Here is a 14,519-nt window from a genome sequence, read left to right as displayed (position 1 = left end):
TTTCCCTGTACTTCTGATTTTAATTGAAAAGAAGAACATGCGAACATTAGCTCAGGTGGGAACTTCATTTTGCTCCCGCAAGTCTCATTTACTTTGGTATTTCAATTCTAAAATAGATTTAAATATGTTTAGCATTTTTATAGGAAAGTGCTACCTATTCCTTTTGAGGACAGAGAGCTGTAAATTCTGTAATTAGTACAGGTAGAGCTGAAGAGTTCTTCCTGAAAAGCTGTATTGAAGCAGGAGGAGTTGGCGAAGGCATTTTCAGTTAAATTTTCAGAATTTCTTTCATGTTTAAATTTGCCACAGCATGGTTCAAACGAAAGAACATTCAAGAAGATGTCATAAGGCCTATATTTTCCAGCCCAGCTGCACCTCCAATGCATTATGTTGGAGTTAAAAGATCTGCCCAATCTCAGCTATTTGTAAGTGTAGAAATTACACATTGTCTGATATACAGGAAATGTGATTCAATTCGTTTTCCTACAATTCAGTATACATAACAGTTCCTTGGTTTCTGACTTGCTTGTTTTTTCATATATATATATATATATATTCACCATCCAACCTCTTGGTCTATTATTTCCCACCACAACCTCGTGATTGAACCACCTACTTCCCCCTCTTTCCTTGAGCAGGGTAGGCTTTTCATGGCAGAACCTATTCCTAGGTGATGCCTTTTTGGCTTATCTGAACAACAAATTCCTCCAAACCATGATCCCAGTCCAATGGCATTGGAGAAGGCAACCTTGCTATCTCAGGCTGAATTAGGTGCCTTTGTTTCCTGTAAGTGCTGATTCGTTCTCACAGTGTCATAGAAGCTGCCTAGTTATGTGGCCATTCGTTTTTCATTATTATGTAATTCTTTACAGGGAGAACTTTAAAAGTTCATCTCTAAATCTTTCATTTATAGCTAAATAGCTAACATGCCTTGAACTCAATAAATGTTCAAGGGATGGATGGATTGAGGCAGAGTATAGGTAAACAGAAACAATTCATTTTAAGAAAAATCTTTGAGATCCTTCTGCGTGAAACACCTTGAGATTCAGCATCTTTAACTGTTGTAGCAGTGTTTATAGATCCAAATATTCTTTCTTAAACATTTTTGAGAATAGGAGAAGCTACTCAGTAACCGATATTTTTCCATTTTTTATTAGCATAGCTTAGTCGTAAGAGTAATATTGCCATACGTGTGTACCACATGCCTTGATCCACATCATACCAGCCCAACGCCCTCCCTCATCCACTCCCCCTACTTAAAATGATCTCACCAACATCTTTATTCTGTGCTTGTACAATTTAAATCACTTCACCTCTATTTATACCTCTTTACCCCTCTCCTTTGCCTATTCTTCTCCCATTGGTACCCATCCCCAAACCAACTTTGCATTCCTGCCATTTATTTAATTTTAATGTATATTAATTATGCAAATGGGTTTTGCCATGAAAGTTTCACAAAGCATATATTGTACTTTAATCAGATAAACCTCCTCTATTGTTCTTTGTCCATCACCTCTACATCCTATTATTCAACAGCGTTCAATGTTTTAATGCTTCCTTCACACATAAATGCAATGCATTTTGATATCTGTCACTCTCCATCAATCTCTTTCCCTCTTACCCTCCCCTACAGCCTCCAAAGAGTTCTACAAATGCACTTATGTTCTCTAAAGACGTATATACATGCATGCACTTATGTATATGAATATATTGTAGATATAGACTTTGCATATGAGAAAGAAATGTGGGATTTTTATCCTTCTGAACTTTGCTTAATTTAATTAGATGATCTTCACATTCATCCATTAACCTGCAAAGAACTGAATTTCATACGTCTTTATAACTGAATAATATACTATATTTATATTTTATCTCTTCGTCAATGTAAGGACATCAGTGCTACTTCCATAGCTTGACTACTTTGAGTACAGCTGCAATAAAAATAGGTAGACAGGTCTCTCTACTGTATCTTGACTTTGGATATGTGAATACATTGCATATATATGCCCAAGAATGTTCTTTCTGGATTGTACTGCCAGAGATTGTAAATAAAGCTTTTATTAAGAACACTGGGCTGCTTGAGCTTACAGACTGCTAATGATATTAACTGTCCAAACATTACAAACTTGTCTTAAATGGTCATTAGAGTATTGACCATTGGTATTCAAACTAATCTTATTTATTATTCACTTGTGCTCCTTAATATAATTTATTAACTGAGCATTTGACTTCTTCCCTTCAAAGACTTTTTTTTGTTAATTTTCTATAGAGTAAAATTTGAAGTGCAGAAATAATTAAAAGATATTAAATGTAGATCCTCTTGTATCACCTTCCTGTGGTTGTACCTGCACTATCTGTGTATCTTATCTGAGTACATAGGAAACTGTGTATACAGGTATTAGAACTAGGAAACTGAAAGGGAATACCAAAATCAAGAGACACAGGGTAAAAAAGACAAACGATTACAAAAGCAATACTTGCAAAACTGTTTAGTGTAAATCTACTGAACAACTAATGGGGGGAGAGGGAAAGGGGGAGGGGGGAGGGGGGAATGACGGAAGAGGTAACAAACAGTACAAGAAATGTATCCAATGCCTAATGTCTGAAACTGTAACCGCTCTGTATATTAGTTTGACAATAAAAATTTTTTTTAAAAGATATTCAATGTATATCTGTTATGCTTTCCAGATGACTTCATATTTATATTATCAACAGCAAAAATGTACCTTGCTGAGAAAAAAAATTTGTTAAAATTATTTTTACCATGTACTTACTCATTTATGAATGATTGGTTAAAGAAATAATTCTTGTGTTTCAGCTCTGCCTAGCTTTCAATTGAACGTCTGTTAGAGAAGTGACTTATGCAAACAAACAGTAGAAATGAATTCAACGAGCTGGGAGGCAGGATAGTGTACTGTAAAACATGTGGGCTTTAGAACCCTGAATCTGGCCTTGACCCCCACATTTCTCCTTATTGTTTATCCAGTCCTGGACCGCTCCTGTCCAGGGACCCTTCATCTCTGAGTCCACCCAGCTAGGGATGGAAACCTGGAGGGAAATGTATCTGTACTGGAAAGATTATCTCTATTCGTAGTTCCTAAAAATTAAACAGCATTTGCATTGTAGTGGACATGTAGAGATAATTTAAGGCATAGTAGGTCATGCACAACTTATATGCATAATTAACAATGTTATGTAAGGGTCATGAATATTTTGTTTATTTGTTTTGTTTTTGTTGCCAGTCCTGGGGGGTGGACTCTGGGCCTGAGCACTGTCCCTGGCTTCTTTTTGCTCAAGGCTAGCACTCTACCTCTTGCGCCACAGTGCCACTTCCGGCTTTTTTCTATATATGTGGTGCTGAGGAATCGAACCCAGGGCTTCATGTATACGAGGCGAGCACTTTACCACTAGGCCATATTCCCAGCCCAGTCTTGAATATTTTGGTATCTGCGGAAGTTCTGGAACCACCCCACTCCTATATCTATGGAAGGATGCCATATTTTGAAATTCAGAAGATAGCTTAATATAAGCACTATAAATATTGCTCTTATCATGACCTTTCCTTTTTAGCTGCAATGTTTATTTTGTAACACTACCTTGTACTACATGAAGCCCAGTCTCCATAGCTCATTCACTATTGAAAAAGGCAGTAAAATGATAAAAATTAATCTAGGTCAATAACCTAATTAATAACTAAGACAATGATGTTCCTGGAAATAAAAAAAAATTATTATATACTGGAGTTCTTGAAAATTTGACTGTGGGCAATGGTCTCTTCTCATGCTCATCTTTTAGGGTAAATGATGTCTTCAGTTCACAAGGCTTTCATACAGCATATGCAAAGATAATTTTGTTATTGGTGTTTTGTAACAAATAAATTATAACAAAGCACAGCCACATTATTTTATCCCACAAATAAAAAACTGTTTGAAATTTAAATATAACCATTCTAATAAACTGAAAAAATTCTTAATGGGCATAGGAAAAAGTTCTGACGAAGCCTGATTAAAACAAAACAATATAAACAAAAAGCAACTCTCAGCAGAACAGAGACAGCAACATCAATGAAAACCAGTGAACTTTATTTTTCCATACACTGGGAAAAATCCATGTATCATATATATCTAATAAAGAGTTTGCATCTAGATTATGCAGAAAACTCTCAAACACCAAAAGAAGAAACACACAAGTCAACTTCAAAGGTAAACAGAAGGTTTAGACATTTCCTAAAACAGCATGCATAAGCACATGAAAATTTTCAATGCTGTTAGACATTAGGGAAATGCTGATTTAGAAGATCCATGCAACGTTTCTATACATTTTTAGAATGGCTAAAATTAAAATGACTAACAACACCAGGTGTTCGTGAAGATGTAAAGGAACTAAACTCTTGTACCTGGAAATGTACAGAAATGTAACTACCATAGTAGTTTAACAATTAAAAATGTAAACATTCTATCTACTGTGTGATCCAACTAACCTCGTGTGAAACAACAGACATGTGTTTGATTTGGGATGAAGGGTAGAAAGAATGGGAAGGGACTGCAAAGGGGCATGAAGACTTTTGAAAACTTTTGAAGGTGAGAAGTATGTTTCCAGTCTTGCTTGTGTTGATCTTTACATGTGTGAAAAGGAGAGAAATACAGTTAATGTTCTATATTAACTATATTTGGTTATGAACCAAGCAAAGACTTAGCCACAAGCAGTGATAATAGCGTTGGCAAACATAGTTTAGGTCTTCCAGCATATTATACTTTGTCTGTTGGGGTCCATCTTCCCCCCTAGATGGAAGGGGCCTGAGGCATCTCCCCCAGCTGGGGAATGCGGCCTTTCCCTCCTCTCTACATTGGAATCCGGAGAAACCGGTCGGGCAAAGAGACCCCCGACTTAGCTGGCGGCCAGCCTGGCGCCTACCAGCCCCGCCCTGGTTTGGCGCGCTCAGAGTGACGTAGCCCCTTGGAGGTCAAGTGACCAGCCCCTTGGAGGTCAAGTGACAGCCTTTTGGCCTATGGGAATCCTGGCCAACCCCCCTCCCCCGGATCATCTCCCCTTGTCCCTCTCTCAATAAAGTTAGTTCGCTCTCAGAAGCTGACTCCGTGGTCTATGTACGTAGGTAGGAAAACGGTCACATTGCCACGCGGGTCGCGCGCACGCCAGGACGGAGACGCCCCTACGTCTCACCCTGACAGACCTGCAGGCTGAGGGTTGGGGGAGAGGACGATACGAGGGTAATAAGAGAGAAAGGAATAAGCATTTGAGCCGGAGCAGAGAAAGCAGACCCTACATTTGTCCATAATCATAGTCACCATAAGGGAAGAATGCACCCACATTCTTTTTGTGTGTGTACTGGTCTTGGGGCTTGAGCTCAGAGTCTGGGCACTGTCCCTGAACTTTTTTGTTCAAGGATAGTACTCTACCACTTGATCCACAACTCCATTTCTGGCTGTTTAGGTGGTTATTTGAAGATAAAAGTCTCATGGACTTTTCTGCCTAGGCTGGCTTTGAATCACTATCCTCAGATCACAGCTTCCTGAATAGCTAGATTACAGGTGTGAACCATTGGCTCCCAGCACACCAACTTTCTTACAATGGGAGTAATTCATCCACTGCACAGAAAGGTAGTTTTCTCATAATAATCGTGTGTGTGTGTGTGTATGTGTGTGTGTGTGTGTGTGTGAGAGAGAGAGAGAGAGAGAGAGAGAGAGAGAGAGAGTGTCCTGGGGCTTGAACTCAAGATATGGTCCCTGTCCATAAGCTATTTTGTTCAAGGCTCACACTACCACTTGAGTCCACAGCTCCACCTCCAGCTAGTTTGCTGGTGGTGTTGGCAGTGGTGGTGGTGCTTAATTGGAGTTTCGTGGATTTTCCTGTCTTGGCTGGCTTTGAAATGAGATTCTCAGCTCTCAGCCTCCTGAATAGCGAGGCGTACAAATGTGGCAACTAGCTTCATAATGACCTTTAAAATAAAAACCCATAAAATGGAAATTTGAAAAGATTGTCCTTGGAATTTGTACCATCAAGGGCTGTAACCATCTGGCATCCATCTTACTAAAAGAAAGAGAGATAATTGTGTCATAATCTTACATCTGTGGTCTGTGGATTTTAAGAGAGATCGGATGTCTTCACAGTTCCAAGGCAGCAATTGCTTCATTGAGTAAATTATTTCACTTAATTTGGGCCTGGTTCGCTGAAGGCCCCTGCAAATCATAGCAGAGTGGTGCCCTTGTGGATAAGTAAGTCACCTCATTTAGTTCATGCAGCTAGACAGCAGAGCCACCATTGTTCAGACGAAAGGCATATGATAAGGAAGGTCTATTTGCAGTAAGAGGCACACAAAGGCAAAGGCAATAGAAAGCCTTTCAAAATGAGCAGTGCTTTTTTAAAGCTTTTTCATGAATTGCTGGTCTCAAACTTGAACTTTGATTTAGGTGGGTTTTTGTTGTTTTTTTTTTGACAATCAACAACTTGCCTTTGTTTCACAGATGGGCAAGCACAATATAAAAATAGAATTAGTGATTACACAGGATTTTGCTGTGTTTTGTTGACATCCATTTGAAATAAATTTCTTGACTACTTTTAGTTTATAATAAATTAATAAGGAAATGGGTGAGTGACAAAATAAATATTATTGAACATGTATTAATAATGTGTGCAAAGCATTCTGATAGGGATTTTCCAATATGATAGTTCACTTAATCTTTATACAAATCCTACAACATCAGTGTTATTTTTCATGACCTTCTCTCTTTCACTGAGGAGCAAATTACCTATCACAGGGATTAAACGACTCATGTAGATTACAAAGAATATGAGTCAAAACTAGGCCTGGAAACTAACACTGAAATAAAATTTGATAAACAATGACACCTAAGAGTTCTTTTCTTATTTGAATTCTCAAAGATGGCACAGGGAATGTGATTAGGTTTTCTTTCTTATTATTTTTGAGATGAGATCATGTTAGGTAGTCCAGGCTGACTTAAAACTCATTGTGGAGCCTAGGCTGGCTTGAAACTCCTAATCTTCTGCCTTCAGCTTAGTGTGTTTGGGTTATAGGCATCCACTACCAAGCCTGATGAGGATGGTAATGCGAGCATTTTAAAAGCCAACTGATTCCCTTGCCGTATTGGAGCTGAGGATAATTCTTTCAGAATAGCTGCTGCTCAAGGAATGCCAAGATGGATTATGAATGCATAGGCTGGCATTTCTTCAATAAAGGACATATGCCTTCCAAGTCGGAGGGGAGGGTGAATGAGACAAACATTTATACCAGCTCACTCGAGGACTAGGAGAAGTTATGCATTTGACTCATAGGTTTATTTTTTCTTACTCGTTGGCTTATTGACTTGTCATTCGGTACTACATCTAAATGAGAAAACTATTTTGAGTAAAGGTCAAGCTAAAGGTTGAAATGTGACTCAAAGGCCAACCAGTCAGTTAATGTGACTGGCCAGAAAGTATCTACACTAGAGGATGAGGAGTCAGGCAAGTGGAAACAGATTTAGAGATTACAGAGGAATTAGAGAGCCGGCAGACACGGGAGAGCACAGCGGTAGGAGAGGTGGGGGTGGTATAAGACTCATTTCTCAGTTTGTTGCCTTGTTGTGGCCCTTAGGAAGGACGTGCTAACAAAGCCACTGAGAGAGCAAACCTGATGAAGAAAGATCTGAGATTTAGGATTGTTTAGTATAAAGAGTTGATAAGTATTGAGTTTATTCTTTAGGTTCAGGTTATCTTTTCCTGTTAATATTTGTTGAAAAGAAATCAAGAAATCAATACAAAGTCCCCTGTATCCATGTTTGGTACTCAACCCAAGGGGACTTTTATTGTATAGATACTTTCCTACTGTCAATTCTGATTTCAAAGCAATCCCTTCCATTAATTTGGAAAATCATTATGGTAGAAAGACATTCTCTGCATTACATATTCTAGGAAACTCAATGATACAACATAGCTTGTTTATAGAACTTATTGATCAATTATTTACATATTTCTATTTCTATTCAATATTAAATGAAAAGACTTCAGTTTGCTCTGGAAGGGAGGAGAGAGAGGAGAATGCAGAGATTGAAATGGCACAGTGATTAGTGGGAAAATGTAGTGTTTCTGATTGCCTCCAAATTGCTATGCTTTCTAAATCTTTTATACTTTCTTTATAGGAGTCAGAAGGAAGAAATGACTCAACATTGTTAAATAGAAAACTCTATTATGGAAAGTAAAGGAAAACTTGCAATGTGTTTGCTGTAAATCTTTTCCAGTATGAACTGCTTGGCCCTCAAGCCACAAAGCTTGGTTTCAAATCCCAGGTCCATAATCCAGCTAAGCTTTTCAAACCAGTTCTCCTTCCTGTCTTCCCTCCACCTGTTCCTACTATGCTAGCATCAGATTGAACATGAGATATTTCTTAACTATCAATACATGAGCAGGAAGATTGTTTTATTGTTTAAAGAAATGTTTAAAGAGCCACTGCAAATGCATTCTTTTCTCTTCTGGTATACATAATGTCCCTAAGACAGGCTGTTCCTATGTCATGGAGCAACATGGACCAAGGTAACATGCAAGTAGTGGAGAAAGAAGGAAACATCTGTACTTGAAAGCCATAAACATTTTTTCCAGCTTGTTATTGTTAATTTGATTCATTTAAATGAATAATATACTAGTTTTGGGACTCTGGGCAGATGACCTAATCTCTTTAGTTTTCTCTTTTGATGAGTTGTTGTGGTTATTAAATATGTTGATGTTGATAAAATAGTTAAACTCGGGATAAATGGAAGAAATTTTCTCTGAAGAGACTTTAGTCCAAGTCCCTAGTGTTTGTGAATTTCCATGGTGTAAATGTTCCCTCAGAGCTGATGTAAAGCTGTCAGCACTGAGTGGGAAGTTGAGAGGTCGGTCACAAGATGAGCTCTAATGAGGAGTATCTGTCTGTGTTAACCTTCTGAATTTAGAATGGTGCACATAAAACATTGCATTTGTACCTGTCAAAGAGTAAAAACCAAGGAAGGATTCATTTTCTGAGCATAAGTGACTCAACAAAATGGGTCCTCAAAATTCCTTTGCACCCTTAAAAACTTATATTTGAAAGACCACTCAGCGAAGTTTGGCATGGGAAGTAAATTCAGAGACGATCTAATACGGGCACTCCAACTTTGTATATTCAGAAATTGAGACACAGAGAGACCGACAAGCTTGTTCAGAAAAAAAATCAGTCAGTAGAAACAAGGAGTCTGGCATCCGATGTCTGATCTACTTCCTTTTTCTCTCTAATATGAACAACATCTATTAAAAAATACCCATGGATAGGATCAGCAAAGAGATACAAGAGGAGTGACCAGCTAATATTTCTTACCTTAGCAATTTCCCATCGGAGAAATAGTAATAATAAAAGATTAAAACCAAATCCTAGTGACACGTATTGATAATACTTTTGTGATTAGGAGGAGTCCATTCTGAAGTAAGAAGCCATTTGGTAAAATGTTTTTGTGTGGTTGTATTGTATTATAAAAGTGAGGGTTATGAACAAGAACTGTAGATGTTGCCAATCACTGAAATGTCTAAATAAGGATATTTTGGATATTAGAATGACTGCATCATCTGGCATTCCCCAGTAATATCTCCTCCTAAAAATATTGCAGTACACCCCCATGCAGCAGCAGACTCCCAAATTAGTGCTTTTTCAGACCCAGGAGGCAATGCGTTTATATCTTAAGGTAACAGTGACTCATTTTCCTCACCATAGTGGTTGCTGATTGTATCTAGGAGAACACATTGTCATGGCACCGGCGCCTCCACCTTTCAGTTCACTCCAACATTATTACGGAGAGATAAGAACAAACAGAAAACATTTTGTCAAATGTATATAAACCACACAGATACACACAGATGTCCATGAATACAAACAGTGAAATAGACACAAAATGGATTGAAATTAAACATAAAAGATTACTGAAATGTAATATATATTTTTGCTTCATTTGAAAAATGTATTTATTTATTGTCAAAGTGATGTACAAAGGGGTTACAGTTCTTTGTTTTTCATTCGAGTTTATCAGTCTGATCCAAAAGAACCTATCAAATGGGGACTAACATACCAGCCTTGAACATTGCCCTAGAATAAGAGGTCAGCCTTAGCTTGGGTAATTCATTAGGGAAAGACTGTGTTAGATATTATTGGATCTTCACAATATAGAGCATACAATACTTTTGGGGTGCTTGAAATCCAAATTATAGGCTAATGAAGAAGGGAAATATTGTGCAACATTTTTAGAATCTATTCTCCTTTGGAAAAAGCAGCCATAATTATAGACACTCTGTAGGTGGAAATGCTCACACAATCACACATTTTATGGTTAACATAAAGGGATAAAATGCTAAAGGATACACTTAATCTGTAAATGCAACCTAAAGATCTGACAAAACTACTCAGACAACAGTTTTCCTAAAATGGGACATAGCACATTTAAAAGCCACACACACACACACAAAATATCAACTCACAAAATCATACTACCTGAGATACTTCATTAGATATTTACTATGTGGAATCAATCCGAATTCCTAATGGATCAAGTAGGTAAGTCCTTCTGCAATTTGTGTGAAAAATAACAAAGTTTAAAGTATATCTGCCCTCTGTAGTTAGAGCCAGGTTTGACTCAGCTTCAGCTTTCCATGCTCGTTTTTGCTCATTGTTTGTTCCATATTGATTTCTCTACGAAGAGGTCTTCATTTCATAGGCAATGCCCATATTCATCTCACAAAGGGGCTGATTAAAATTGTAGCTTCCTTGGCATCCTTCTGGCCTATGGAATGACAATTCAAAGACCCAGCACATTCAGGTTTAGTTTCCATTAACTTGGGACAGGGAGGTTAAGCATCTTGGATGGGGCGTTAAAAGTACCTAAGATCCACATTCAACTTGACACATTCTTTTATTTTCTTCAGTTCTTACTGGAACTTAGACACTTGTGATGTTGAAGGATATACTGATAGTATTACTTGTTAATTTTGAGTTTAATTGGCAATTACTCTGGTTGGAATTTCATCGGAGCAATGTTCTGGAAAAATTTGCTATGGATATTTAAAACTACATAGTTTCTATATTTCAAATAGCTTAGTACCTCTGTAAACTTTAAATCACCACACTTAAGTGTGGCAGGCTTAACTTTCTAAACCAATCTAGGGAATCTGAGTCTTGCTTTAGATGTGTGTGATCTCCCAGTACTCCCTCCCCTCCCCTCCCCTCCCCTCCCCTCCCCTCCCCTCCCCTCCCCTCCCCTCCCCTCCCCTCCCCTCCCCTCCCCTCCCCTCCCCTCCCCTCCCCTCCCCTTCCCTTCCCTTCCCCTCCCCTCCCCTTTCCTCCTCCATTCCTTCCTTTCCTTCTGGAAGGATTGGCATTTGAACTCAAGCCTTCACTCTTACTAACCAGACGCACTACCAATGTACCAGGCCTCCAGCCCTTTTTACACTGGTTATTTTGGAGCAGGGTTCTTGCTTCCGGCTCAGCACCTACTTTGACGTCAATGTACCTGTTTTATTAAGGCTCCTGTCCTAACTGGGATGACAGGCCTCTGCCCAGCTTCTAGGTTTGATTTGATATGGGAATCTCCTGGACGGTTCTGCCTACCACAGGCCTGGAACCGCAATTCTCCCAGCCTTCCAGCAAAGCCAGGATGCCAGGACAGAACATGTCTCACCATACATAGCCGTGGAGTAAGAAGTTTCACAAACTTTTTGTTGGGGACAGCCTTGTAATCTTCCTGTTTCCAGCCTCACAAGTAGTGGAATCACAGGCACAAAACCCCTGGTGCTCAGCTGTGTTGTTTTTGTTTTTGTTGAAACGATCTCCCACCCCCTTTGCTTTGAAGCTCGCCTTGTGACTTGCACCAACGGAATAACCCTGAGGGTCTCGATTTTTTTTTTCCCCTCTAGAAAAATTGTGCCCAGTATCCGCTACCCCTTAGGCTATGCCTTGAGATCCACAATGTCAGGGAAGAGCTGCGGCGGAGGACTTGGGCCGCCACAGCAACTCAGGGGTTATCCGGTCTGTCTGGGTTTCATGACAACTGCAGAGCTCAGCACACAGGTCCCATGATGAAGGGCTTGGCATGACCCTACGGAGCACGGGGGCCAGCCTTGGGACCCCAATAGTCCCCTGGCTTTCTCCACCCCCGGTATAGCTCCAGACCATCAGGCTGCCTAGCCCCACTTCCTGCCCCCCCCCCCCCGCCCCCCGTTAAATCTCCGATAAGTGATTCTGCAGGTGTGCCCGCTCAGGCTTTTTTTTTATTTTATTTTTTATTTTAACCCCCAGTGGTGTCAGCCTCAAAAAATAAAATAAAATAAAACAAACCAAGCGTCCACCAGCCTTGTCATTCATACCTGGAGGACATCATACACTCTGGGAGCCACTAGGCCATCGGGGTGGGCAGAAGAAGGTGGACCCCTTCTTGGGGAGTCTGGAAATGGATCTCAGCGGATGAACCAGCGCGGACGCTTCCTCCGCCCCGGACCTCTGCGGGGAGGGGACCGGGTCCCGGGTCCGGGGGGGGGGGGCAGGGGGTCCCCTCCCCCGCACCCGGCCGGCTCGCCTCTGGCCTCGGGCGGGGGCGCGGAGGCTGCACCTGCCGCGGCCGGGCGCGGGCCTCGGGGGTGGGGGCCGCTGGCCCGGGGTGGGGGTGGGGGAGCCGGGGGGGGGGGCGTGCCGGGGCTGCTCCGGTCTCCGCCCGGCTCCGGGCGCCCGCGCTCCCCCCCCCCCCCACCCCACGGCGGCGGCGGCGGTGGATTGCAGCAAGCCGCTGGCTCTCCCCCAGCTCGGGACTGCGGCGGCGGCGGGGCCTCTCCGCGCCCGCGGCCCCCGGAGGGAAGGCGCGCTCGCCCTCGGGGCTCCACGGCGCCCGCGGGGCCGGCGAGGGGGCGGGCGCGGCGGCGGCGGCGGCGGCGACGGGGCCCCGCCTTCCGGGACACTCCTCCACGCGGCCCGCCGCCTCGGCTTCCCATTTCCATTGATTTTATTATTTTATTTTATTTTTTTTAAATTTTAACCTTCTTCAAATTCAACACAGTGGGCGCCGCGCCCCCCCACCCCCGCTTGGCTCCCCGCACCCCTCTTTCCCCGGGAAGGAGGGACCCCCGCCCCCCGCCGCCCCGCTCCAGGCGCCCGCTCGGCACTCGCCCGCGGCAGCCGGCCGGGCTTCTCCCGGGTCCGCGATGGCCGTGCCGGGCGCCGGGGGCCGCGATCGGGGCGCCCGCGCGCTCTAGGCGGAGGCTCCCCGCCCGCCCGCCCGCCCGCGCGCGCGCTGCCAGTGGCCGGCCCAGCCCGGAAGGAATGTCCCCCGTGGTTAAGGACCCTGACTGTTTCACACCAATGATTTGCCACTGCAAAGTTGCTTGCACCAACAACACTTTGTCGTTGATGTTTGGATGCAAGGTAGGACGCGGGGGCTCATGGCTTCTTTCCTGTTCGGAGATGCATGCGGCGGCGGCGGCGGGCGCCTCCCGCGGGAGCGCGAACCCTTCGGTCCCCTTGGCTGTTTGCGTGTGTGCAAGAGTGACCAGGAGCTGTGGCACGGTCTCCTCCCGGGGATGGGGGGTGGGGGGGGGCGCGGGAGGGGGTGAGGGCACTGGGAAAGCCCCCCCCGATAGTCCAGTCGGATGCTGGGCTGTGGAGTGGAGGGGGACGGGACCCGGTTCTCCAGCCTTACAGAAGCACCAAGATCCGGTACCTCTTGGGAAGGGGGTGTGGGGGGCGCCTTGGGGATCGATCTGCTGGCTTCGGGATCCTGCGTGCGTTTCGCTGGTGACTGGGCTGGTGGCCGACCTGGAAGCTACCCAACTCACCACCGGATCAGCACCCCCGGGACCGGGGGACGTGGAGTGGCGGAAGTGGCCCGGGGTGAAATGGGACGGGGCCACTCGCAATGGGATGCTTTGTTGTTGTTTTTGCTTTTTTTTAAAGGTTAAGGGGGGCTTCTTTCCGTTTTAGATAGCAAATCGGCAGGCACCTCCATGCCTCCCCCTTGCAATTGTGTGATTGCGTTTATTCAATCCACTTGAAACCCACACACCCAAGGTTTCGTCCTCTCCCTGAGGTTCGTAGGAAATAACCTCAGATTTTGCGACATGGGACTGCTGTTCCCAAGTACATGGAGTTGGAAGCAAGTTACAGTGACCATGCCCCACTTCTTGCCTGAAATGTGTACAGAGCTTTCTCATTGGCCCTTGTGATGCGCTCCCTGAACTTATGTTTGAGAAGTCATTGAGGGATCTGAGTATGTGTAGCTCGCTCCTAACCAGAAGCTCTGCTGGGTTCCCTCCGCCTGTCCTTCTGAGATGCTTCTTGCTTATGGTCCTACGACGGCCTCAACTGTGAGGGGTGGAGGAGTAGCCAGGGCTCTTGCTTCCTGGACACCACTGAATATTCAGCCCTGTGACCACATAGGTCCCGATTCCCCCCCCCCCCCCCCCCGTAGCTCTGAAAGATAATACCAGAGACTGGATTGAGCCATGGGTAAGCACTTCAGGCA

At 43.2% G+C, this 14,519-nt stretch overlaps 1 protein-coding gene across 2 annotated transcripts in view; it reads left to right on the top strand.

Annotated features, from left to right (window-relative positions):
• Dlg2 (discs large MAGUK scaffold protein 2) overlaps positions 1-14,519 on the top strand; it is a 1,704,707-nt gene that overhangs the window by 626,614 nt on the left and 1,063,574 nt on the right. Inside the window, exon 1 of one of the 2 annotated variants that reach the window (XM_048360014.1) lies at positions 13,322-13,423. The exons of the other annotated variant lie outside the window; for it this stretch is intronic. Within the exon in view, the coding sequence (XP_048215971.1) occupies positions 13,322-13,423 (102 nt within the window). Of the gene's footprint in view, positions 1-13,321; positions 13,424-14,519 lie in introns of those variants that run through there. 2 annotated transcript variants of the gene reach the window in all.

This window comes from Perognathus longimembris, chromosome 13 (genome assembly GCF_023159225.1).
Source record: "Perognathus longimembris pacificus isolate PPM17 chromosome 13, ASM2315922v1, whole genome shotgun sequence".
Taxonomy (NCBI): domain Eukaryota; kingdom Metazoa; phylum Chordata; class Mammalia; order Rodentia; family Heteromyidae; genus Perognathus; species Perognathus longimembris.
The sequence above is the reverse complement of the archived record's forward strand: the minus strand, read 5'-3'. Positions and strand labels throughout refer to the sequence as shown.